This window comes from Pelodiscus sinensis, chromosome 6 (genome assembly GCF_049634645.1).
Source record: "Pelodiscus sinensis isolate JC-2024 chromosome 6, ASM4963464v1, whole genome shotgun sequence".
NCBI lineage: Eukaryota > Metazoa > Chordata > Testudines > Trionychidae > Pelodiscus > Pelodiscus sinensis.
This window is the reverse complement of record NC_134716.1, coordinates 101,703,171-101,730,766: the sequence shown is the minus strand read 5'-3', so window position 1 is coordinate 101,730,766 and position 27,596 is coordinate 101,703,171. Positions and strand designations below refer to the sequence as shown.

Here is a 27,596-nt window from a genome sequence, read left to right as displayed (position 1 = left end):
AAACTTCATTTCTGCATCCATAAAAATAAGCCACAGCTGTCAATGGATTTGTATAGGCTGCCTTAGTCGCAGAAAACCAAAGCACCATTCCCCATGATCTGGCCCCAACCCTTACCCACACCATCCCCCCCTCATACTCACACCCACACTCATTTTCACCAGACTATGGCAGGCAGCTGTGGAGTTTGGGGAAGACACTACAAGGGAACAGTAATTAACTGAAAAATAAGGGTTAGTAAAACTTTTAGAGAATAAAGTGTTTTTTTAATCTATTTTACAATAAAAAATATCAGAGCAAAAATAATTCAGGGTTCATATTGAATAGTCCTTTGATCTGTTAAATAAAACAAACATTTTCAAATTTAAAAATTGCTTAACCATATGATCTTTGTCAGTTATTTACTAGTAACAATTGGTTAAAACAGTTCCGTATAAAAGTCACATACACTGGAATTTACAAACATGCACTACCATTTTAAATTTCTATTAAAGAAGGCACTGTTACTCAATCTCTACCTGTAAATAGAACAAGACTAGATAAATATATATAATTTCTGTTCTGGCCTATATCTCGGTGGCATGTTAGCATTCTCTTGTTACAGTAGGTCAAAGTCATTTATTTGGAGCAAAAAGTATCAGCATCCAACTCTTTAGTTCCTTGCTCACCCACAAATCCCACTGATACACAAGACTACAGAATAGAGCCCATAAATATTTTAAATAATGCCTGGCTTTCAAGTACTTGTTCAAGTGTCACTTCCCAGAGGAGGCCAGGAGAGATTCAATATCTTGGATAACTTTTGAAGTTTTTTCTAAAGCCTCTGATATACTCCTTTTACTCATATCCTCTGACAAACTGTTTTCTGGCTGTCTATCGGTAATATGAGACAGATTATTTTTCATAGCCGGTGTCTTGTTTGGAACATTGCTGTTCTCCAGTAAAACTAGCAGTTGGTTGGTTAAGGAAGCTTCAAACTGTTTTGTCTCCCTTCTAACAATGAAAGAAATGCTTTTAAAATATTTTAACCATTGTTTTATCCATTGCATACTTTAACTAATAAATACAGCTATGGAATCAAATAAATGAAAGCTCTTTAAAATTTCTACATCTTATTTCAATCAAATCTTTATGTTAAATGAATTTTTCTTTATACATCAGAAACTGTATTTAGAAGAGAAGCCACCATGGGAGATGCCAGATTGTGCAGTGTAAAGAAATTGATATTGCCTATTAACAAGCTTTTGAAGTAGATTTAGGGACAATTATATATTATTCTGAGTATATGTAATAACAGTTGTTTTGCAGGAGGCTAAACACTGGAGCAAAGCTGAGACACTTGATAACTTCATTATCTATCCCAAATATATGCCCAAAAGACACATTCATCACCTCTTTTGACAGTGTATGTCTACACTGCGTGGCTATTTTGGGATACTGGAAGTATCCTGAAATAGCTGCCCTGCATTTTAACAAGCCACCTGTTATTTTGAAATATTTTCCAAAATAACGGGTGCACTATTTCGGCATCCCTGTTATCCCTTAACCCTCGTGGAATGAGGGTGTCTCGAAATAGGACATTATTTCAAAATTTGGTGCTGTGTAGTAGGGATGTGAAGGACTAGTCAACTATTTGATAAGCAAATGCTTATCGGATAGTTGACTAGTCACTCCCTCCCCAATCCTTGGTGCCTGTATCAGTAAGAGGCAGCAAGATGGGAGAAGAGAAGGGGCACTTTAAAGAGGCAGCGCCGCTTGAGACTGCGGCCAGACACCAGGCTCCATACGGCGCTTCCACTTTGAAACGCCATGTGCAGCCTGGGGCCAGCTGAGATGTCCCCAGGCTGCACATGGCGTTTCAAAGTGTCAGCGCTGCATGGAGCCCAGGATCAGCTGGGGACTTCCCTGCTGATCCCGGACTCCATGTGGCACTGCTACTTTGAAATGCCACGAGGAGCCCAGCATCAGGCTGCACTCAGCGTTTTAAAGTGGCAGCGCTACGTGAAGCTCAGAATCAGCTGGAGTCCCCAACTTATCCTGGGCTCCATGCAGCACTTTCACCTTTGAAGTGCAGCAACAGCCCTTTAAGGCTGTTACTACACTTCAAAGGTGGAATCGCCCTATCAACTAATTGAATCAATTAGTCACTATTTAACATCCTTACTGTATAGCTGTGCCAAATTTCAAAATAAGGTATTTCAAAATAGAATCAAAATAAGAGTGTCAATTTGAGCTACGTAAGTTGCATATTTTATTTCGAGTTTAAGGTGCTGTATTAGACACACCCGGGGCACTTAATGAAAAGATACAATAAAGAAGATTGAACAATAGAGCTATTTTCTTCTGAGGATTTGTGTGTAGTTTTCTGGAGTTTTCAGTGGTGTGCATGGAAAGCATTCCTAGAATAAATAACAGGAAGAAACTTTTTTTTTTTTTTTAAATAGTAACTGTTGAAAGGAGAGACTTATCTAATAAAAGGAATAAAGGGACACAGGGTCATTAAACATTATCCAATATATTACCATATATATATTCAAAATATGTTAAAGAAATATTTGTTGAAAGGATACAGTTAAATCTTTGTATTTTCTCAAGTTCAGCAACAACAGACCTGTAAGAAGATTAAAAATGTACTTATTTTAGTGGGAGCAGATAGATAATGAAAAGTTTGTCAATTGTATTTTTGCCCTTATTTTATTTCCTTTTGCAATTTTACTAATGACTTGTACAAATAAAATAATGATTTGCTCTTGCCTCTTCCCCCACTTCTTATTTTTAAGGTCAATGGAAATGCTGATCTTAAAAGGTTGAATATACAATTGTTTGAAGGATGAGGGTTCTACTTTGAGAATATTCTCCCTCGACCAATTTTATTGAGTTTTTTCGATCAAATTATGTTTGTGTACCTATATTCTTAAATTATGCTTGAAGAGTGCTAAGGAATAGTGTGTGTATGTGTATACACACACACAAAATAAATTTTAAAAGACACAGAAATTTAGATAATTTAACTCTAGTTAATTTAAGTTGGAAGAACTTTCAAAGTACTGCAGCTGTCCCTAAAATCCTTGCCAATTACTGTGGGGTTGTGATCATATTTCCCTATTTTTTTAAAAATTATATTTGTCTCTTCTTATCACTGTTTAAAAATCATACATACTGGGAAAACTGTATATACATGGTTTATATAAAATTCTGTGACATGCAGAAAGTACACAACAAAAGATTTTAAATATCTGAGAATTTTAGAAGTTATTTGTAATAGCAGTTTATAAAAATACATCAGACAGAATTGTGATTAAGTAAACCCTTTACTGTTACAGATTCTGTAGGAGCACAAGATGTGCTCTTGTGTTAGAACAGGAGCTATTAAACATTTTAGCAGCAGGAAGGGTACAAAACTGTCATCCATGCTTCAAACTAAACAATCAGTATTCTTAGTGCTTATTATGCTGAGTACTTCCAAAAATGGGGAGTACACAGAATTTAAAATGTGAAAGACTTTGCTGTTCTGACTGTAAGATCTTTATAGAAGTAGATTGTCATAAGCAAGCATATATTTAGGGGGAGGAGGGGAAAGAGTATAGATGGACTACAATTTTCTGGATTCCTTATGCAGTTATGGAAGTATTTTTTTTTTTAATAAGGATGATTCTCTCAAAGCCCACTTTCTCTTTTTGAAACAAAATCAAATCACTATTTAATATTTTTTTCTGCATTGGCAAAAGCTTCAGCATTATAGCTTCAGTGCAGAAACAGAAAATAGTTATGAGGAAACAAGCCTCTGTTTAAACACAAGCTTCCTGAATGGTCTAAAATAAGGATGTTAAATGTAGATTAATCAACTAATCAAATAGTTGATGTAATTGGCATCAACTATTTGATTAGTTGATAAGGGTACCTCCGCCTTTGAAATGTAGCAAGAACCCTGTTCTTGTTACATTTTAAAGGCGGAAGCACCGCCAGTTCCCTGCTGCACCCCTACCCCTTCTCCCCATGGAGGCAATGCTGGAGGGGGGACTGGCTTTTAAGCTGGCTCCACCCAGCATGGGATCCTGCTCCCCCTCTGCCCTTGCTTCCTCTTTGAGGCAGCTGGGGCACAGGCAAGTGACTAGTCGACTATTCAATAAGCATTTACTTATCAGATAGTCGACTACTCGCTTACATCCCTAGTCTGTAAGATAAAATGATGTGGGGGGGGTCACACAAAATAAGTGGGTTTAAATTTAAGTAGTATGGTGTGTCATATTTAAGGTTTAAAACATTGCTGGTTTCTTTCTATATTCTTAATAGCAAGTTATATATGATGAGTACCAGTTTCTCTCGGTTTCAGATAGAGTATCTCCCTCATCATCATTCAAACTTCTGCACCATGCTATAACTGTTCTGATGTACCTGTATTAATAAGATAATTCATAAAAAAGACAACAATCATTTAGATCAGACAAATATACCTTAGTTAAATCAACCAGAAAGTTGACAGCTTTAAAGAGTAAATCTAGAGTCAGGGTAGAACAGAATAAAGCTAATCTCCAAGATATTCTTATGTGAATTCAATAAAGGAGCAAAACAAGTAACCCTTCATCAGGTCCATCCCCCCCTCAGCTCCAGGACTATCTCTGCCTCTTCCTGTCTCCACTCCACCTCTTTCCCCAAGCCCTATCCCTGCAAAACCCTGTCCCACCTCTTTCTACTCCCGCTCTGCCCCTTTCTGCCCCCATTCCATCTTTTCCACAAAACCCCCTCCCAACAGATCTATTGCTGTGAAAGGTGATACTAACCAATGTACAAATATTACTTTTCACAGAAACAGACTTAGTAGCCAGTAAGTTTGAAAAACAACAACCAGCAACCAAAAAAGTATACCAAACTACATGCAAAGCACCTTATTTGTGTTTCTATTCTGTTTAGGTCCAGGAAAAAAAAAAAAAAGAGACACAACTACACATTATTTTTATGACTGAATCTACAAAAAATCCCATCATAAATAAATTAATAAGATTTGGACACATATACGTGCATATTTATTTGCTTTTTCTAAAGTTGGTATACTAGCAGACAAACCGAAAAGTTTGTTATGAGAACCCCCGGCTTAAGTAGGTGCCTTACAAGCAATGAATAAGGACATGGGTTTTATTTTAGAAAGTAAACTGTTAACTGCATCATTAACACAACTTCCTGATAATGAGCAAACTAAGGGCTGAAGTGCTGCTTGTCTTGTTTACATATTCACAGCAGCAGTTGCACTAATTACAATTTAACTATTTGTATAATCATGCCAAGTAGCATTTGGCCTTAAGAAATGTATGAAAGGGATACAGAAAATTAACATTAAAATAATTTCAAAATTGCTACCTAGTCAATTTTGTGTTAATATTTGTAAAAATAACTTGTAGATAATTTAAGTTAAGCAACCTCTTTGCTTCCTATAGGTAGTAGAGACTATTAGGTATACAAATAAAGGAAAAAATGCTCTCCCTAGCGCTTTGGCCTATGATAAATTATTTGTGCCAAAAAAGCACTAAAAATACTGTTTCAGTTATAGGATAAACTGAGCTTTAGATCCCTGACAGTCCCTCGAGTGCTTCCCTCAGGTGACAGACTTTGCTTCACCTTCTAATAGCTATCAGGGCTCGACAAACTGCAGCAAAAATCACTCGCCAGCCCCACACTGCGCATGCGCGAGACCCGCACTGCGCATGCCGAACCGCCGGTGAACAGGGTGACCAGCTGAAATCTACTCGCCACAGGGGAGTAGATAAGTGGATTTGTCGAGCCCTGGCTATTATTCAAAATGATAGGAAAGGGATTAAATTAATATGTGAAAATCCTATCAAACTAATTGGCTATACCTCTGAGCTATGTAGTCTGAATCTTTGCTAGCTACTGAGGTACAACTTTTTCCATAGTCTAATTTTACAGAAATACATTCAACTATTTACATTTCTTGACAAAAAAGATTCATACTGAATTTATTAATTTGATCAATTCATTCCATGCATCAGTTATACCTTTCATACAGTCCAGGATGGCTTATCTTAATTAGCTGCTGTTCCCCATCAGGAGAAAGCACTTTACACCATTCTGTGATAGCACCTTGATTTATCTTGGAAGAGTCAGAGGAAAGAGCATCATTGTTCTGCAATGGAATCAAAGAGGCATTCTTAAAGTAACCACAACTACATATGCTTGTTCAAAAAGAAATATCTACAAATGTTTTTATCTGGCTATGGATATAAGACAGATTCTCAAACTTCGTTGCACTGCAACTCTCTTCTGACAACAAAAATCACTACATGACCCCAAGAAGGGGGACTTAAGCCTGAGCCTGACCAAGCCCTGCTGTCCTGGGGCAGGAGGCAAAGCCAAAGCCCTTGGCACTCGGCAGTGGGGCTCAGGCTTCAACCCCAGAGACGATATTAAAATGGGGTGGCAACCCACTTTGTGGTTCTCAGACTGTGGGTTGGGACCCCTAATTTAAGGTATTGTCTAGTGACATGAGCAGAGAGAAAATAAACTCTGACTGGGAGTTCCTAGTGCAAAGTATTCCCAAACACTGATTTCATGGACTACTTTGAGAAACACTGGGGTAGAACAACTCCAGGTAAATCTTCTAGTGCTATATAATTTGTAAATATAAATTAAGTTATACGCCACCCTTTTACTTTGACACTTTATCTAAGGAGATGGTCATCTGAGACACCACCACCCATTCCAAATTCACAAAAAGAAAGTGAACATTCTCTCATACTATCAGTATACTTAGTATATATTTCAAGGATAAATTGTTCCAACAAAATGCACATAATAGCAAACTTATAAGTAGCAGCGCTCCTCTCCTTAGTTATGATTATGAGACAAGGGTTGTCATTACAGGCTAAAAGAGAAACCTTTTCTGGGAGTCCTCTGGTTATAATATTGACAATATAATCGACAGTGGCAAACAAAGAGAGGTCAGATGTTTAACTATATGAATTATCAATTTACCAGCTTGTGACAGTGAACCAGTGTGATTTATAAACCTAGGACATATAGGAGGTTTCCCAACTGCACGATTCTTGCGCATATCAGAACCGAATATAAAAACTCTCCCTAGACTTCACATTTATTCAACTTATGTCACCTTCAGATGGAAAGATTATAAAAATAGCTGATTATCTGCTCCTGAGAATCACCTGTGTTTTTCCACAGCAAGAGCTGAAGTCCCAAACCATATTCAAGATCATCCCATCACAAAATAGAGCGTGCACTTTATTATCTGAATATGCAACAAGTCTTCCTACATTGGGAATAACTCTTTCATGCAACGGTACTGGCAGCATTTCTCTTCCATCTGTCCCTGGTATCTAATGTGAAACAAGTATTCAAGAAAAAAATAAAAGTTACTATATTTAAAATAAAGTGATATCGTTACTAGTATTTAACTTGTACCCAGATTCTCAGTGCAGCTTTTTTACTGAACATCAGTAACCTGCATCTCTGCCTGGTTCTTATCTCTGACTTGCTGACAATCCCCAGACATTCAATGAGTTCAGGCTCCCTGATTTTATAAAATGCTTATAAATGTGATTTTATAAAATGCTTATAAATGTGATTTTATAAAATGCTTATAAATGTTGTTACTGTTTAGACATTGTAAATTTCTTTATTAGTGAAGATTTTTATGCATGTTTAGAACAATTGTATAAATACCATTTGGCCTTTGGATTTAATAAAAGGAATTTATGGTTAAATGAATGTTTGGTGGTTTCCCATATCAATATTAATAATTTCAAATGTATTAGTGATTTCAACACTACCTTTCCTTTTCCAGAAGCTGTTGTCTATCAACTCTACTAAGCACATGCTAATAGTAAAAGTGTTGGCATACTTACAAGTCTTCAGTTACATACCATTCTCCAGCAGCAAATATTGTAATTATGGGTTAATGAAAGTTTAGTGTTGTAACAATACTGGAGAATTCTGGAAAGAAAAAATACATCTCTCATATGCAGAAAACATGCTGCACTGCATGCTTAATGTAGATTCATTCACACAGTTATTGTTAAGGGTCTGTATTTCATTAGGTTTATATATGCTTCTGGTACCAGTGATATGAATTACTTTATTTTTTACTCACAGTTATAGTTGAAGTCTAACTAGAATAAAATAATAATCCTTATCTTGTTGTCTGTGTTACTGAATGCCCTTCCGAAGGGGTAAAGCAGGGGTGGGGCAATCATTTTTGATGGGGGACCACACCAAGCTTTTGGTAAGCAGTTGAGGGCTGCATTCTTCTATGATTAAGGGAGGAGATGTGGGGTCTGGGATGGAGGTTGAGTGTAGAAGGGAACTTGGGTAGGGGACTGGGGTACAGGAGGTGGTGTGGGGTCTGGAAAGGAGTTTGGGTGCAGAAGGGGGCTGCAGGAAGGAGTACAGAGTGTTTGGGTTGTAACCTGGGGCAGAGAGTTGGAGCAAGGGATGGGATAGGGTGCCAGGTTCCGGCTCTGACTGGGAGGCACTTACCACACTAAGTGGCTCCTGGCCAGCAGTTCAGTGGGATTCTCAGGTAACTCTGCTTACTGTGGCCCCACACACCATTAAAAAGCAATCAGCTGCTGGAGCAGTCTGTGCCATGCACCCCTTAGGAGGAGGGGGGAAGAGCTTCACCACACACCCGGCTAATGGGAGTTGCAAGGATTGTGCTGGGGTTGGGGACCACACACGGAGCCCCTCTCCCAGTGACACAGATTCACATAGCCTCAGCAGCTGGTCACTTGGAGTGGCATGAGCAGCCATGGAAGGCAGCCTGCCTGATGGTCCTACTGGGCTGCAGGACATTGGCGGCCCAAAACAATGTGGCAGACTGCATCCAAATGTTTGACTGGCCATATTCTGGCTGCCCCTCAACTAGATTTCTCTTAATATAAATGAAAAATCAAACAAAGAAATAGTTCACCTGATTGCCTGAGTAATAATGGAACAGACAGAGTATGGACTTTCTGGTATATCAGGAGGCAGACTATTTGCTGAATACATCTTTTCTTCTCTCTAGAAGATAAAGTAGAAGAGTTATTTATAGATGGTGTGGTATTTAAGAGCTAGCAAGGTATCAAGTTTTGGTGATCCCTTCACCCATGCTGTTTTAGCAGCATGATTGTGTTGAAGGATGAATAAGAATATAATTTCAAAGCTAAAGGGCAGTCATGTTCATTAAGCCACATTCTACAGTCACAGAACTTGCACAGACTAAACAGGAACTGAATATTTTTATCAGAGGGCAGATTTTGCCCGCATGTACATGGTGATGCTAATCCAAATAATGAACCAGTTTTGAGACCTGTTGTGTTGACTCTTATCCTGCTTTAAATTCTTAAAATATCTAAAGTGGTTGAAAGATTGTAGGAGAAACATTTCACTTTGTAAGCATGTTAAATAAAATTTTGAGAGGGAGCAGGGAAGAGAATCGAAGAAAATACATACAGACTGAACTAATACATCTTGTTCTGGCGAGATTACAAAATCATCATGATAAAGCACCAAAACCTTAAAACAAAGTGATATTCCCTTGATGGATCTAGAAACTTATTTTGATTTGGATCATTTTGATGGAATAGAAACATTTTGAAGATTGAGGCCCCTATTTTGAATGGCCCAACTGTGATGGTAAGTTCCTGCTTTCTGATTCTGAAAGATATTCTGATCAGACCAAGAAGAAGATGGAACCAAAACATAACTATTTCCAGGGCAAGGTCCTAAGCAACTCCTAAGATGTAAACATAAAGGTTCATGTTATCCATACGCTCTTCAAGTCCCTCATTTTAAGATCCTGGTTTCGACAGCCCAAACAAGTAACACTTTGCAACATTCCTTTGTGACCATTTTGACTTACCTGGCGTTGCAGGCAGGGGTACAGGCCACCTGCTCGTGTTCCCTGGGACAAGGGGGCTGTGGACACCTTCCAATGGCACTCCGTGGACCCAGACTGGGGGAGGAGGTGCTACGCAGGCTGGAGGCCACTGCAGTGGGGTTTGCAGGGTTTCCCCCTGAGCCCCACTGCCCAATGCTGTGGCTGGCAGGGATGGGGGAGACACTGTGGCCAGGGGAGCCACTTACCTGAGTTGGTGGCTAGCAAGATGGTGAACCCTGTCTCCAGCCTGCCACTCCCTTCCTAGTGCAGCTGCCCCCAGTGGCCACTCAGCAATACAGCGGTCCCCAGAATTCACAGGGGTGATTTCAGTGTTGTGTGCCTCGAATCAGTCCTCTCCATATTATGGAAAATAATCAAATTCCAGGCACATCCCATTTTCCTGCCTCAACCAAACCCTGACTTTGCTTTAAGTTATGATCAGAGGGAGCCACACACCAGATTTGATGGTCCTAGCTGTTACCATATTTTTAAACATTTATTTTATGGCAGCACTAGCTAAAATTGAGATATCCCCAAGTCATTTTGTGCCCATTGTACAAACACTTCAGCCAGTCTCTGCCCTAAAGAACATTAACTAGATAAGAAAAAAAAGAAAGAGTCAGAGGGACAGAGACAAAGAGGTGAAGTGACTTGTTTAGTAGTTCAGTCCCAGAGTAAGTAGAATACAGGCCTGCTAGGTCACATCCACTGTACCATGCTGCCTCTTATTTGTATTATAGAAGTAATCAGGTAATAAAACAGTTTGGTATTTTTAAATAGCGTGATTCCCACCTGTCTTGTTTCTTTGCAAATTGAGTGGTGTGTGAAATAGTTTCCCAAAAATGCTCCTTCTGACTTGAAAACTGATTCATCTCCAGGATAAATTTCTATAAAGTTTGCAATATCATGGCTAAGCCTAAGAGATCAGAGGATAAAAAAGTACAAAAGAAGTTAAAAACTATGAGTATTGCCATTTAAAGGAAAAAAGAGGGTAATTTACTAATCCTTTCACTAAAGCCTCCACATGAAAAGTTATTTCCTTGTTTCCCCAAACAATATCCTTATTGTTTACTTTCCCTTTTAAAAGGGAAGCTTAGCATTATGTTTTTACAAATTGGAGATAGGTATTTAAATATAAGAAACTTAAAAAAGGCTCTCCCATAAAAACATAATTTATCCAATGGCATTGGATGTGAAATATACAATGATGAAGGAGTGGGGGGTATGTTTCCATATTAGGAGGAAGTTCTGATTAAAACCCCCAAAAGGCAAAGAAATTCAGATTCAATTTTACCTTAGCTATATGGCCACCTCTTCCTTGCATGGTTATTTTGATATGACACAGGATTTTTCATTACAAGATCACACAACATTATGTGAACTATGACTATAGTCCAATCCTGCAACTTAATTTGAATGGGCAGTACGCTATGCCCATCGAAAACCCCACTGAAGTTCAGGAGGCTTTACTCAGCTATGGTATAGTATTGGTAGGGCCCAAATTCACAGTCCATTTTGGTCAATTTCACAGTCACAGGAATTTTACAATTGTAAATTTCATTTCAGCTATTCAAATCTGAAATTTCACTTGTAACATATATGTAATGTGTTGTAATTGTAGGGGCCTTACTCAAATTGGAGTTGTGTGCACAAAGGGGATGTGAATGTCAAAAGGTTATTGCAGGAGGTTTGCAGGAGGAGCTGGGCAGCTGGAGAGCAGTGGCTGCTGGCCAAGAGCCCAGTGCTGAAGGCAGAGCTACTACCAGCAGCAGTGCAGAAGTATGGATGGTATTGCGACCCTTATTTCGGTATTGCTGACTGCAAAGTTAGGCCGTTAGTCAGTCGTCACCACTCTTCAGCCGCCCAGCTATGAAGGCAGTGAAGCAGTAAGGGTGACAATACCGTGACACCCCTCCCTTTAAAATAACTTCACCATCCCCCTCAAACTCTTTTTCAGGTCAGGATCTCCAACTTGAAAAATGCTGTTCTCTATATGAAATCTGTATAGTATAAGGTAAACACACAAAAAATTTCTGGGAGGAGAGGGAGAAAGAGAGACCAGATTTCACAGGCCATGATGCATTTTTTATGATCTTGACTTTAGTAGAATGAAGCTTTAAAGTATTTGCTTTCCCACTATAGTATTACATTCTTCACAGTTGAAATGTCTTTCATTTCAGTGTATTAAATAGTAACATTTCAGATGAACAGTTATAATGCAAATGTGAAAGCAGCATTTAAATAATCTGTTAAAGTGATTTGCATATACATGTATATAGTTTGTCCATAACAGAGTTTGGAAAAATATAACTTTTGACTGTTAAATCTAGATTAATTTAGAAACTGAGATTAACATTGTTACATGAAATTAGTCCTAAACAAGCCGTACTCAATTCTGACTGACAACCATAAGAGCTACAGGTGCTCAATACTAATATATAATCAGTTCTCTTATTTATTTATGAGTCCTAACTTTATCTGTGCAATACATTGGGGATGTAAAAAATGAATAAAAATATTAATCGTGTAAGCGATCAAAATTCTATCAATTACACGGTTAACCACAGAGCTGCCAGCTCATGCAGAGTTTAACCATTAATGGTAACCAATAAGCAACAGCTTACTGTTTAGCCAGTTAGACTTTTACATCACTAGAATATATACTTATTTCAGAATTTTCAAGCACAAGAAATTATGACGCACTTTTTTTAAAAATTCAGATAAATTAAACAAAGAAGACTGGCGAAAACATTTTTCAACACAGTGAGAAATGTTACTGCCAAGCTAATACAATGGCCAAATCACAGTCTATGAAGTTTTATTTCAGAGTAAATTAACCCTGAAAACACAGCATAAACATAGCCAGAATTTAAACTCACTCCTCAGGAAGTAAAATAGAATGACATTTTCAAATTCCCAATATCCACAAAAGTGCACAAGCTTCCAGAAGTGACCAAAGTTATGTGTTTCTTACCTGTAAATAATACCCTGGCACCATACAATTTTTATTAGTAAAGGGTGTGAATTATATTCACTATCTTGCTCCCTCTGTAGTAAAGAGTTACAGAAACTCCACCTGGGAAAAAGATAGACAGAAAAACTGTGATAAGTTTGAAGTTTAGCATTATTATTACTTGTATTTTTGCACTTTTCAATAAAACCAGGAAAATCTTTGTATAATTTATACAATGTGCTTAATTTTTTATAAAATATGTACATAAATACTCAATTCAGTTAAAGAAGCAGGAACAGCACAGTCTCAGGAACTGCACATTGATGAACTGAGAACCACCCTACTCTTCAGTCCATGAAAGGTCTCAGAGTAAACTGGTGCATGAGAGAGTGTTCAAACTTTATCACCCTTACAAACTGTTTCAAGGAAACTCAATCTGCTCAATTATTACCATTTAAGTGGAGTTTCAAAATATAGCTCCCTTTAGGTAGAACCAAGTTACTTAAAATCAAATATGATTTTTTTTTGGTGAACTGACAACAAGAATGGATGTGTCCTTTTATAAACAAATATAAATACATACATCTTATCCTCCTTTTTCTGAAAATACACAAAGTTTAAAAAAAGGCATCCTTGACACTGGCAAAATTCCCAAGCATTACTTTCCCCAAATTCAAAAGTTATATTTTTCCAATATCCCCATTATTTTTACTTGCATACTTGTCCAAGTTGAGGTTCTCTCTCTATAATATACCAAATATTTCAGCATAGCATTTTTTCTTCAGGTTACTATTATAATTTGTTATACTGATCTATGTACTATTACTCTTATGAATACTAAATTTCATAAAGTTTGTAAGAAAAACATTTTAAATGTACATTGCTGAAGATCTGATTTAGCTGATTTGTTAGGGAACTGTAAAATACATTGAAGAAAAGCAAACAAATTTTCTCAGTTACCTGTGTAGGTGTGGTGCACTACAGCTGAGTGGCAAAGCTCCACGCAAATGAGAAACTGTCTTTGATTTTTCACTTTCCTTTAAAATATCCGATCCTGCAGTTATCTTTCTAGTGCATTTATTCTCCACACCTGTTTTACATGCATTATAAGTGTGCAACTGATAGAACATTAATGCCAACGACAAAGGGTATTGCCATTCTTCTGGATATGAGGAAACAGACCAGCGCTGCCTAACCCACACATATTCGGATGGACAGCATGTAAGAGACAGTGGAGCCTCATCTTGTCCTTTTATTTGGCTTAAATAATCCTTTGTTTTATCCAGTTCCCCGTATTTGTTTTTAGTACAGCAACGTTCCTCTTTCTTATTCTCCATTCTCATCTGTTTAACAAACATTTCTGAGACAAAATTTTGGCTTGATTTTCCACACTGATGATTGCTATTTTTTTCAGAGAACGGTGAAGACGCTGCAGACTTGTGGCTTACTTTACATAAAAACTCCACTGTAAACTCCTGCTGCAGTTCTGACATGCAGAGATAGGCATGACCATCTAAGGATGAAATTTTTACACTGCCATTATCCATACATATTATTGCATCAGTGGCATTGGGGCTAGGCCAACTAACTTCTGAGATATCAGAGAGAAGAATCTAAAAAGAGGAAAAGGAACAGAAGTTAGTAAAATATATTATAAGTGAATTACATTTTTTTTATGAAAGATGACAGTGGTGAAGAGTGAAAGTTTCTGTTTATATATAAAATAGGATAGCACAGAAGACAAGATACCTAACTTCATTTCGCAAGTGTGCCTCTTCCTGGTTTACCAGGATACTACCCAGTGCTAAAGGAGTAATTTAGTTACTTGCTCGTGGTCATTTAATCTTTGTCCTTGCTTGCTGAGATTGCCAACGAGTAGTCTTGACAGAATTTGATTCTTTAAAAAATAATTTAAATTGATAGAGTTTATTTTGACCCCTTTTTATTTGCAAAATTACAGGAAGGGAGGTCAGATAATAGTTATTTAATAACAGTAGATATTGAGAGTCAAAAAGTTAAAGCTAATCATCACATGCTAAAATATACAAAGCAATTATCCTTAAAAATCAAACTCCAATATGTTTTCAAGTGGCACTTGTTTAAACTTTGCCTGGCCATAAATTCCAATTAAATGATCAACAGAAATATGTTTATTTTAGTTGGTAAATGTTAATTTTGCTGTACACAAAAAATAGCTTATCCTTCCAAGCCTAATGACAGAGCAGCGCCTATAAGTGAGTGAGTATTGTGGATCTCTTTTTTGAAAATGCATTTAATGTTCCTGAAGAAAAATTTAAAATATTATAATGAATTCAGACCTTTTGTAATATCAAATTTCAGAAGTACCTGAAACGGTCCCTGTTAAACCTATTTGCAAAAAAGGTTTCTCAATCAGACCTTAGATCAATCCCAATTCAATTACCTAGTTGAGTCCAAGTAAAGATATGGCTTCAGTTTGCATTCTTGTATAACTTTTCCGCACTGTGTCCATCATTTGTTTATTTTGGTAAAAGCACACAATATTACAATAAAAAGTTTCCAACATCTTAAAAGGTAAAACAAATCCTGTATCTACCTCAAACCCTGAGTACAGGTCAAAATGAATATAGAATATGTACTAGGGATCTTAAATTTTGATTAATCACCTTATCGAGTAGTCGATGGAATTTCCATTGACTACCTGATTAGTCAATAAGGAGGGGGAGCTCACTATCCCACTGCGCCTCTCCCTTTGATATATACAAGAGCAGTGGCCGCTCTTGTACTTTCAAAGGGAAAGAGGCTGACGGAACCACATCAGAAGGGAGCAAAGCAGTCCCCTGTGCCTCTTCCTCTGAAACGTACAAGAGCTGCAGGTGCCAGCGGGACTGTTTGAATCCCTGCTCATGCCATTTCCCCACTGCACCCTACCTCTCCTGTCCCACACGGAGACAGTGCTGGGGGTGGCACTAGCTTTTAAACTGCCCTCCCCCCCAGCATTGCCTCATGTTCCCCCCCCCTTGCTGCCTCTCTCTAATAGAGGCAGCAAGGAATGGGGAAAGCAACTAGTCAAGTTCCTACTCGACTACCCGATAAGCATTTGCTTATCGGGTAGTTGACTAGTTGCTTACATCCTAATGTGTACTTCAAGTTTTAGATTTTACTCATACTGGTAAATTGAAAAAAAAACAACCACCCCAAACGTAAAGTATTATCTTTATTATTCAGCAATAGAGACCATCCTGAGGGATGTGAATAGTTAACCGGTAAGCATCACCCTTATTGGGTGATGCTTAGTGGTTACAGTTAACTGGTGGGAGCTGGAGCACCTTCCGCTGCTGCTCCAGCCCCATGGAGCACATTGTGGGCAGGGGCGCTCCACCCCAGCCAGAGCAGCTTCCGCCCATGGCAAGGGGGCCACACCAGCCCAGCCTTTCCACACTTGTTTAATTGGTTAAACATAACAATTAAACCAGTTAACTAACCAACTAACTAGGTTTTTACATCCCTACCATCTATTCATCTAAGTTTGATTAAAATATGTTTTCAAACCTTTTGCAAATTTAAATTCATAGTGTAATTCAACTTGGAAAAAGAGACCACTATATGTGGGAATATGATAGATATCTATAAAATCATGATTGATGTGGAGAAATTAAATAAAGGTGTGTTATTTCCTCCTAGTAACAAAAAACGACGACTCATCCAATGAAATGAATAGGCAACAGGTTTAAAATACAGGCAGTCCCCAGGTTACGTACAAGATAGGGACTGTGGGTTTGTTCTTAAGTTGAATCTGTATGTAAGTCGGAACTGGCGTCCAGATTCAGCTGCTGCTGAAACTGACCGCCAGTTCTGACTTACATACAGATTCAACTTAAGAACCCCAAGCTTCCCCAAGTCAGCTGCTGCTGAAACTGATCAGCACTGATTCCAGGAAGCCTGGGGCAGAGCAACTCTGCCTCGGGCTTCCTATAGTCAGCGCTGGTCAGTTTCAGCAGCGGCTGACTTGGGGACGCCTGGGGCAGAGCAGCTGGGGTGCTGCTGGGTTGCTCCAGTAGCACCGCTCCTTGGCGCTACTGGACCAACCCAGCAGCACCCCAGCTGCTCTGCCCCAGGCGTCCTGATTCAGCCACTGCTGAAACTGACCAGCAGGGGCTGAATCAGGACCTGGGGCAGAGCAGCTGGGGTGCTGCTGGGTTGGTCCAGTAGTGCCCAGAGCGGCGCTGCAGGACCAATCGGCAGCGCCCCAGCTGCTCTGCTCCAGGGTCCACAACAAAAGCCTGGTCTGCTGGGGGGGGACGACACACTAGCTGTGCCCCCCCCCCCCCCCCCCCAGCAGACCAGGGACACGGAGAGCAGAGCTGCAGCGGCAGCGGGGTGCCGTGCCTCTGAGGCTTTGCTCTGGCAAAGTCTCAGAGGCGCAGGACCCCGCCGCAGCTGCGGCTTCAGTCCCAGTGCCCCTGGTCTGCTGAGGACCGTCTCCAGCAGACCAGGGGCACCGGGACTGAAGCCGCAGCAGCGGCGGGTTCCCGCGCTTCTGAGGCTTTGCTCTGGCAAAGCCTCAGAAGCACGGGAACCCGCCGCTGCTGCGGCTTCAGTCCCGGTGCCCCTGGTCTGCTGGAGACGGTCTCCAGCAGACCAGGGGCACCGGGAGCAGCTTACGAACGGGGCTCTCTCGCCCCGGAGCTCGCAGGCAGCAATCCGCCACCTCGACCTCCGGGGCGAGAAAGCCCCGTTCGTAAGTGCGGACGTAAGTCGGGGACTGCCTGTAAACAAAAGGAAGTGTTTCTTCATACAGCGTACAGTCATCCTGTGGAACTCTTTGTTAGAGGATGTTTTGAAGGCCAAGACAATAATAGGGTTCAAAAAGAACGAGGTATGTTCATGAAGGACAGGTCTATCCATAGCTGTTAACAAGGACGGGCAGTGATGTCAAACAATGCTCTGAAGTGTCTCTAACCTCTGTTTGCCAGAAGCTGAGAACAGGTAAAAGGAGATGGAGCACTTGATTTTACCCATTCTGTTCATCTGAAGCATCTGGCATTGGTCACTGTTGAAAGACATAATACTGGGCTTCGTGGACTAGATGGAGCAGTGGTCTGACCCAGTATGGCCTTTCTTGTGTAACTTAAAACCTAATTTACCAAACAAATTGCATTTTGCAGAAATAAAAAAATCCCCACATACAGTAACTTTTACTTTATTTTTGTAGTATCTGACTCTCACTGAAGCTTATTTTGCAAAAACTTACATTTTTCCTTTCAGGAGGTATGATACTCGAAGGTAAATACAGGCAAGTACAAAACTGGTTCCGGAACTCTAGTGCTCGTAGTAGTTGTTCCTGAGGAAAAAGTATGAGACATATATTAAAACAAAACTGGCTACACAATGGGAACATTTCAGTAGTTGCTTTATATCGCCTCTTTTTTTGAGGACGGAAAAGAGTAATTAAGAATCCAGCCTAATTTGTACATTGATAAACAACAATACCACCACAATTTCTTTATAAAGGAAAGACACTGACTTACCAATGAATATTAAGATGGCTACACAGCCTTTAGGAACAGTAAAGGCCAGAAATATTGTCCATCCACAATAAGCTTTGAGAAATACACATTAGCTGACAATATTTACTAAAAAACAACAAATAGACTGGTAGCACTTTCAAGACTTAACAAAACATGTAGATTGTATCATGAGCTTTTGTGGGCACAGCCCACTTCTTCAGATGACCAGGCTGTGCCCACGAAAGCTCATGATATCATCTACATATTTTGTTAGTCTTGAAAGTGCTACCAGACTATTTGTTGTTTTTAAGTTTTTGCTATTACTAACTAACTCAGCTATCCCTCTGAAATATTTACTAACGCCGGCAGTTCATTCAGTATTTCAACTACCTTTTTTAGAACATTCTTTTTATATGTTTTCTGCTATAATGGAATAAATAAAAATATACCTTCTTATCATACCTGCACTTCTCCTTTATTTTTGCTGTATTTGGAGATAGCATAGAAAAATAAATTAACTCACGTACTCTGTAGGTACTAATAACAAACTGAGTCCTTTGGCGAATTCTTTCAGCTGGCTGCAGAGGATGGGCAGAGGCAGGAAGTGCCTTTTCAAAAAGAAATTCAGAGCCACAGGCAGAAAGCAACAGTCTGGAGCCATCCATATAGTACACCTCTACAGAGTCATCCTCGTAAAGGATCATGAGACTTTCAGGCGTCATTGCAGTAAAAGGAAGATGACTGTCGAAGAAAGCCTACATTAGAGGACAACAGACTTAGACCATAAAATTCACCCTCTTAATATGCATATACAAAAAATTAAACAGAAGAATACCTACCCCAGAGCTTTACTGTCAATTCCTACATCCACAACTAACAATTTATCCCGTCACGGGGTGGAGGAGCAAGTTTTGACTTTTTTAGCAGCATAGACTGAACGGCAAAGGCATGCGCTCCATGTTATATGGATAGACACAGTTATTAAAGCATCGTTTACAGATTTACTATGTGCCACGGCAAACCTCCCCAGTACTACGGGAAAGTAAATATCCAGACTTCAATTGGGCGGGCGGTCAGGGCTGACGCCCTCAATGCAGGCTAAGTGAACGGGCTTGTGTTTCCCCACGCTTACCACTGGGTTATTAACAGCAGGTAGCGCCCACCGCCCTGGGGCAGCAGCTAGCCCAGGCGGCGCCCTTTCGGCAGTGCGGGCGCGGGGCGGAGCAGGAACCACCGCCCTTTCCTACGCGCGGGTTTCAGCCTCAGAGCTCGGGCGCGCTTCGCTACTGTCCCCAGGGCGGCAGCTCCGCGGCCAGCCCTGGCCCCAGGACAGACCGAGCGGCCGGAGCTGGATGGCACGGAGCCCGCCTGAGCTCCTCGAATCTCCCGCTAGAGCAGCGGCGCCGGCGGGCCAATCCGGAGCGGGGTGGGCGGGGCTGTGGGGAGCGGGCCTGCGCCGGGCTGGGGGGGGCGCCACTGCCTTGCTGCGCGGGGTTTGCCGCGTGCGGCAGGGCCTTGGCGCGCCGCGCGGTACAACTGTCCCAGCACCCTCCGGGGCGCCTCTGCAAAGCAGGGCGGCGGCGGCGGGGGGGGGCAAGCGTGTCTAGTCTGCCTTGGCCCTGCCTCCCTCCTCCCAGAGGCCAGGTGGAGCGCAGCGCGGGAGGAGCCTGGCCACCGGCAGTTGAGGGAGCCACTTCCCTCATGGGGGGGGGGGAATGAGAGCAGCCCTCTTCCTCCCCCCTCCAGCCATGGTCCGTTCACCCCCTGCACTCCGGCTCCTCGCCAGGCCCAGGACGGGTGGAGGGTCCAAGACTCTGCACTGGCTCCCCACAGCTGCCCCTGTGGCTTGGCTGCTGGTCAGAGCAGCATGTGAGCTGTGGGGAGTCACAAACTGTCCATCTGCCAGGGGGCTGTTTTCACCTGCCCCAGCTGTGCGTGGGGGCGGGCTCTCTGCTCCAGCTAATGGCTTACAGATTGGCTGGGGGCAGGGCCTGGGGGGAGGTGAGTAACTCCTCTTCCCCCCCCCCCCCTCTTTTGGGAAGGCTCCTTTGCCCAGGCAGTGCATGTTCTGTCTTAGGGCTGAGATGAGTGACTTGAGAGCACAGAGCTGTCATGCTTGCAGTGTGGGGTTGTGGCTGGGCTCCAGCACCTCCTGGAGGAGCTCTTCCTGCCATGCATGTAAAAACAACTAGTGGTCCTGTGGCACCGTAGAGAATGTCTATACTGCAGCGTTATTAATAACAAGGTGTGTCTACATAGCAAGCCCATTATTTCAAAATTATTTTGAAATAATGGGCTTATTACAAAATCTATAACCCTCATTTCAGGAGGAATAACACCTATTTTAAAATAGCTATTTCAAAATAGGGCATGTATAACAAAAGAAGTGGCCTCCAGGGATTCTCACAGGTGCCCTGGTAACCACTTTGTCCACACTCATCAGAACTCTATAGTTCCCCTTCCCCTGCAGCCCTTAAAGGTGCAGTCAAAGGGCAAACAGTTTGTGGCATGACAGGAGCCCGGCTCGCATCATGCCACACAGCAGCACCCTGCTCTGGCTTCACTGCTACCATGGCAGATCCCAGTGCTCCAAATGAGCCCCCACATGACTGCCAGAACAGCTGCAGCCAGCTGGGGACTCATGCCCTCCTCTTTCACCCCCGGATAGCATCCTGGTCTGGTGCAGAGATCCTGAATCTCACTGAAATCTGGGGACAGGAGGCAAATTTCCAGAATCTCTGCACCAGGCACAGGAATGCCGACATCTATGTTCAGATGGCCAACAGCCTGTGCCAGAAGGGACACATGCATACACAAGAACAGGTGCGCAGGAAGGTCAAGCAGACCTACACCAAGGCCAGGGAGCACAGCTCCTGCTCAGGGACAACATCCCACTCCTGCCCCTGTTTTCATCAGCTCCATTGTATCATGGTGAGTGGGTCAGTCTGCCCCTCCCCCCACACCTGTGGACTCTAGGCTGGAGATGCCTGTCATCAGCCTCCTGGAGGGTGTGGCTGTGGACAAGGAGAAACACACCCTGGCCCTGGAGCCAGTACCCCATTCCCAGGATGCTACTCAGGGATTGGACAAAGCTAGGGAAGGCTAATCCGGTGAGTTCCATTACTTTCCCTAGACACGTGGGGAGAGGCAGCGAGGGGTTGCATGGTCCTCACTTGGCCTTCTCATCACACAGCAGCCAGTGCTAGTCCGGACCAGACAGCCCCAGCAGGCTGTCACAGAGGAGCCTTGTGCTTCTGCTCACAGGGTTCCTGCACAGGCCTGCCTTACTCCTGACCCTGTTGTGGGACACTTTCCCACCACAAGCCACCACTAAGGAGGCTGGGGTCATGGACACACACATACAACAGGGCTGTACACTGCACACGGTCATGCCCACACTCTTGGAGCAGCATCCACTTCCGGGCAAGCATGGTGAGGCAGAGGACACTGAGCCCCTGCCAGGGGAACCTGGGAGGTAAGGATGTTAATTATTGGGTAATTGACTAATTGATGAATTTTGCATTGACTATTTGATTAATCAGTAGGGCACCTCCACCTTTGAAGTGTAGCAATAGCCCTCCAGCTGTTGCTAAACTTCAAAGGCAAAAGTGCCACATGGAGCCCTAGGGCTGTTGCTACACTTCAAAAGCAAAAGCACCACATGGAGCCCGCCGCAGTGTTTCAAAGTGGCAGTGCCATGTGGAGCCTGGGGCCAGCGGGGGAGTCCCCAGCTGATCCCAGGCACCATACAATGCTGCTGGACAGTGCGGCTGGCAAGCAGGGCTCGCCACGGCTCGGTGAGCCCTGCCGATAAGCATTTGCTTCCTGGATAGTCGACTAGTCCTTCACATCCCCACTGCTGGCAGGGGGAAGAAGTGGAGGGGACCCAGTAGCACCCTCTCTGGCACTTGGCATCTGACACACACACATAGCTCCCTCAACATCCTCCCCCTCTCCTAGAATCATAGGGTTGGAAGAGACCTCAGGAGGTCATCGAGTCCAAACCCCTTCCCAAACAGGGCAAACCCCAATTAAATCATCCCAGCCAGGACTTTGTCAGGCTGAGACTTAAAAACCTGTAGGGATGGAGATGCCACCATCTCCCTAGATAACCTTTTCAGTACTTCACCACCCTCCTAGTGAAATAATTTTTCCTAATATCCAACCTAGACCTCCCCCACTGTAACTTGAGACCATTGCTCCTTGTTCTGTCATCCATCACAACTGAGAACAGCCTCTCTCCATCCTCTTTGGAACCTCCCTTCAAGAAGTTGAAGGCTGCTATCAAATGCCCTGTCACTCTTCTCTTCTGAAGATTAAATAAATCCAAATCCTCTTAGCCTGTCCTCGTAGGTCAAGTGCTCCAGCCCCTTAATCATTTTGGTTACCCTCCACTGGACCCTCTCTAATGTATCCATATCCTTTCTGTACTGGAATGGGGTTCCATAGGGAAGAGGAGGGATTGGAAGCTCCCTTTCTGGGTGGTTTTTCAGTCCCCCTTTCACAAAGCCTTCCTAGGGGATGGGGTAAGTAGAGGCTGGTCCTGGTATGTAGGAAGGAGGTTGGGCTCAGGGACCTCCCACAGGCTGTGTTTCTCTGTAGCCTTCTACAGGTGGTGAGGGCCATCAACACCATTCTGCTGTGCAGGGTCACCATCCTGGACAATGTTGACTCCATTCTTCCCCCCTCCTCTACCTCAGCTCATAAAATAAACAAGACCTATTTCTGTTGAAAGAATGAACTGTCTGTTTATTTGGGAAATCTAGAACTAGGGAGGCACTGGGGAAAGAACCTGGGAGGGGGAGAAGGTGGGGTTCAGGGATGGGGCTGCGACTGGTGCCTGCCTCAGGTGGCTCCACCTCCTCATGTATAGGGCCTTCAGCAGCCACAACAAGGTTAGGGGAGAAGCCAGAGGAGCAGGTTGTGGATGGGGACTTGGGAAGGAGTAGGTGCAGGGGGACAGCGGCAGGACTGCCAAATCATCGCTGCGCACATGCTCTGGGCCTCCTGGGACAGCTCCTACCTGGTGGTGCGGTGAAGCTCCTGGTCAGCACAGCACTCTTCCAGGTCCAACCTTCTAGAGATCGCTGTAGGGAACTAAGGTTGTGTGTTCACACTCAAGGTCCTTGTGGGATTGGTGGCGCCTGCGGGTCTCGTGGGGTTGGGAGGTTGGTGCGGAAGATGTGGTTCTTACCCCACTTGCAGCTGGTCCAGCTGTGAAGAAGAGAAGGACAGTCATCCCAGGAGATACTGTGTCTGAAGCCCAGCCATTATGGGTCAGACAAAGGCGATGTTCTTCAAGCAAGGCCATCTAAAGCCTGTACACTGGAGCCTTTCCTGCAGGGGCACAGATGTCCTGGAGTGTGGCGGGGAGCCTTGCTATCCCTATGCCCTGGGGACAAGCAGGCATGGGGAGGTACTGGCCAGGCCAGGAGCCTGTAGGCAGGAGAGAGATGATGGGGCAGTGTCCTGCCAAGAAAGGACTTCTATCCTTGCCTGATAATCACCCTGACATCTGTTGGGAGACCAATACAGCAGTACACTGACAATCAGGAAGTTTTTAGAGAATGTGGGGGATAACTTCCTGGTACAAGTGCTGAAGGAACCGACCAGGGGCCAAGTGCAGCTTGACCTGCTGTTTACAAACAGGGAGGAACTAGTAGGGGAAGTAGATGTGGGTGGCAACCTGGGAAGTAGTGATTGTGAGATGGTAGATTTCAGGATCCTGACCACAGGAAGAAAGGAGAGCAGAAAAGCAGACTTCAGAAAAGCAGACTTTGACTCCCTCAGAGAAATGATGGGCAGGATCCCCTGGGATACTAACATGAAGGGGAAAGGAGTCCAGGAGAGCTGGCAGTATTTTAAAGAAGCCTTATTGAAGGTACAGGAACAAACCATTCTGATGTGCACTAAGAAAAGAACGGTTACTTACCTGTAACTGTTCTTCGAGATGTGTTGCTCATGTCCATTCGAAGTAGGTGTGCGCACTGCGTGCACGTCTTCCGGAGCGTTTTCCCTAGCTGTACCCATAGCGCCGGCGGGGTGCCCCCTGGAGTGGCGCCGCCATGGTGGGGCATAAGTACCCCTGCCGGTGCTGCCCCACCTCAGTTCCTTCTTGTCGGATACTCCGACGAAGGGGAGGTAGGGTGGGAGTCGAATGGACCTGAGTAACACATCTCAAAGAACAACAGTTACAGGTAAGTAACCATTCTTTTCTTCTTCGAGTGGTTGCTCATGTCCATTCGAAGTAGGTGACTACCAAGCTAACTCCAAGGAGGAGGGGTCGGAACAGTCATAGCACCAGAGTCATAAAGGAAGGTGAACAATAAACAAGTTTATTTGAACAAATAAACAGTGACAAGTCTCCAACCCAGAACAAAGACAACCAGATCTATATATTTACATATTTACATCACAGATTCGAGGACTGCAGAGCCCTCCCTGGCCTGTTGAGGTAGCGCATAATGTGTTGCAAACGTGTGGAGGGAAGACCAGGTGGCTGCCCTGCAAATTTCTGTGATAGGTACTTGGGCGCCAAAGGCTACCGAGGACGCCTGCGCCCTGGTAGAGTGTGCCTTCACCCTGGGTGGGGTTTTACCAGCCAGTTGATAACACTCTGCTATACATTGCACCACCCATCTTGATAACCTTTGCGTAGAAATAGGTGAACCTTTTCCCTTATCCCCAAATGCAATGAACAATTGTTGGGATTTACAGAAGGGCTTGGTTCAGTCAATATAAAAAGCCAGCGCTCGCTTGGCATCCAGGGAGTGTAGAACACGCTCCTTAGGGGATGCGTGAGGTTTAGGGAAGAACACCGCTAGATAAATCTCCTGAGATAGGTGAAAAGGAGAAACCACCTTCGGAAGGAAGGTTGGATGAGGCCGTAGCCTTACGTTATCATGTGAAAAAACAAGGTAGGGCAGCTCTATAGTCAGCGCCCTTAACTCGGATACCCTTCTAGCAGATGTAATGGCTACTATGAAAGCAACCTTCAATGAAAGGTGCTTCAGTGAGCATGTAGCCAAAGGCTCGAAAGGAGGGGACATAAGCCTGTGAAGGACCAGGTTGAGGTTCCAGTCAGGGTATGGAGCCCTCACCGAGGGGTACAATTTCTCCAAACCAGTAAGAAACCTTTTAACCACCTGGTTAGAAAAGAGAGAGGCTCCTGCTGTACCAACATGGAAGGCGAAGAGAGATGCCACATGGACTTTAATAGAAGAAAAGGACAGGCCAGAAGAACGGAGTTGAAAGAGATAGTCGAGAATAGTTGGAATAGGGGCCGAGGACAGTTGTATTACTCTCCGGGATGCCCAAGACAAGAAGCGCCGCCACTTGGCAGCATACGACCGTCTAGTAGAGTGCTTCCTGCTGCTAAGGAGCACCATCTGTACCTGTCGGGAACATTCCCTTTCTGGTTGGTTCAACCACGGATAAACCAGGCCATTAGGTGAAGAGACCGGAGATCCGGGTGAACCATTACCCCCCCGTCCCAAGGTTGGGTTAACAGATCCCGAACTGGAGGGAGTGCTATAGGGTCTTGGGTCAGCATGTCCACCAGGATGGGGAACCAGAACTGTCTGGGGCCACCTGGGGGCTCTGAGGATGATCGAGGACCTGAAAGTTCTCGCTCTGGTCAAAACCCTGGAAACTAGTGGAAATGGGGGAAAAGCATAGAGAATGCCCTTTGGCCACACGGTCGTCAGGGCATCCCCCAGGGAATATTTCCCGAGCCCCAGCAAGGAACAGTAGTTCCTGCACTTCGCATAGCGTGCCAAGGCAAACAGGTCTAGGTGGGGATAGCCCCACCTGCGGAAAACCTGGCTGAGGACAGAGTCCTTGAGCGACCACTCGTGGGCTCCAAAGGATCTGCTCAGTGTGTCTGCAAGTAGGTTTTTGCACCCGGGGAGGTACTCCGCCTGAGGCGTGATATTGTGCGACACACAGATGCCATAGACGCAGAGCCTCCTTGCATAGGGGTGGCGAACGCGCCCCACGCTGCTTGTTGAGGTAGAAAACCGCTGCAGTATTGTCCATACGTATCAGGATGGAGCGGTGGGAGAGCCTCGGCAGGAATGCTTCGCAGGCCCTCCTCACCACCCGCAGTTCCCGGATGTTGATGTGCAGGGACTGTTCAGAAGGGGACCAGAGGCCCTGAGTTCTGTGGCACCAGAGGTGTGCACCCCATCCCAGGTCGGACGCATCGGTGACTAGCGTCAGTGAGGGGGGAGGGGCGTTGAAGGGAACCCCACTGTGCACCATGGATTCCTGGGTCCACCAGAGTAGGGAGTCCAGAATGTCCGGGGGCACTGATACTATGGAGTCCCATAGACCCTTGGACTGGCAGAAGGCCTTCGCCAACCACGCCTGAGGAGGTCTCATCCTCATCCTGGCATGTCGCACCGTGTAAGTGCATGCTGCCATATGGCCCAGGAGCCTGGAGCAGACCCGAGGAGTCGTGATGGGGGACTGGGTTAGTTCTGAAATCAGCTCCACTATGGAGAGGAACCTGCTGTGGGGCAGGAACGCTCTTGCCACCTTCGCATCGAGGAGGGCTCCCACAAACTCTATGCTCTGGGAGGGGGTCAGGGATGACTTCTCGACATTTATCATGAGCCCTAATCTTAGGAAGAGAGCTCTTATGAGTGATACGTGAGCTTCTACCTGCTCGTACGAGCGACCTCGGATTAACCAATTGTCAAGGTATGGGAACACGTGTACCCCTCGATTGTGCAGAAAGGCGGCAACCACAGCCATACATTTTGTGAATACCCTTGGTGCAGTACATAACCCAAAGGGGAGTACCGTAAACTGAAAATGGTAACGGCCCACCATAAACCGGAGGAACCTCCTGTGACCGGGCCTGATAGCCACATGGAAGTAGGCGTCCTTTAGATGGAGAGTCGCGTACCCAGTCGCCCATTTGTAGCACGGGGATGACCGAGGCTAAAGTCACCATTCTGAACTTGTGTTTTACCACCACCTTGTTTAAGTATCGAAGGTCCAGGATAGGACGAACTCCCCCTTTTGGTTTTGGGATGACAAAATAACAGGAGTAGGGGGGGACCCTTTCTATTGCTCCTTTTTCGAGGAGTGCCCCCACTTCCTGAAACAGGATGTGTTCGTGAGGGGTGTCCCTTATTAGGGACAGGGTAGGGGGTTTTGAAGGCGGTGGGCCCAGGAACGGGATAGAATAGCCCGTATGTACAATGTTCAGGACCCAGGCATCTGATGTTATTCGGGCCCAGGGTAGCAGACTGGTACGGG

The 27,596-nt window shown here is 43.9% G+C and overlaps 1 protein-coding gene across 5 annotated transcripts; it reads right to left on the bottom strand.

Annotated features, from left to right (window-relative positions):
• Window positions 1-242: 242 nt before the first annotated feature.
• C6H5orf34 (chromosome 6 C5orf34 homolog) lies at window positions 243-20,144 on the bottom strand. 5 transcript variants are annotated; one of them, XM_025179688.2, is made up of 14 exons: window positions 19,462-20,144; window positions 18,857-19,070; window positions 18,074-18,163; window positions 13,801-14,453; window positions 12,862-12,963; window positions 10,680-10,803; window positions 8,937-9,028; window positions 7,891-7,960; window positions 7,174-7,344; window positions 6,010-6,137; window positions 4,313-4,393; window positions 2,521-2,609; window positions 2,308-2,397; window positions 243-944 (listed from the first exon to the last, which is right to left on the bottom strand). In XM_025179688.2, exons 2-14 carry the CDS (start codon window positions 19,049-19,051, stop codon window positions 754-756), a joined length of 2,076 nt encoding a protein of 691 aa, XP_025035473.1. In that variant the 5' UTR covers window positions 19,052-19,070; window positions 19,462-20,144; the 3' UTR covers window positions 243-753. The 5 variants fall into 5 exon arrangements, with proteins under 5 accessions (XP_025035473.1, XP_014437260.1, XP_014437258.1 ...); XM_014581774.3 differs by having other exon boundaries at window positions 18,857-19,084; window positions 19,462-20,143; XM_014581772.3 differs by lacking the exon at window positions 19,462-20,144 and adding an exon at window positions 19,169-19,444 and having other exon boundaries at window positions 18,857-19,084.
• Between the last annotated feature and the right edge of the window lie 7,452 nt (window positions 20,145-27,596).

Excerpts from the sequence above, each read along its gene's own strand:
- C6H5orf34 (XM_025179688.2), bottom strand. The coding sequence starts at position 19,051 with ATGACGCCTGAAAGTCTCATGATCCTTTACGAGGATGACTCTGTAGAG. Across the intron at positions 14,454-18,073 it reads TACCTCCTGAAAGGAAAAAT|ATTCTTCTCTCTGATATCTC; the intron begins GTAAGTTTTTGC and ends TCCTCTTTTTAG. Across the intron at positions 4,394-6,009 it reads CATCCTGGACTGTATGAAAG|GTACATCAGAACAGTTATAG; the intron begins GTATAACTGATG and ends TTATTAATACAG.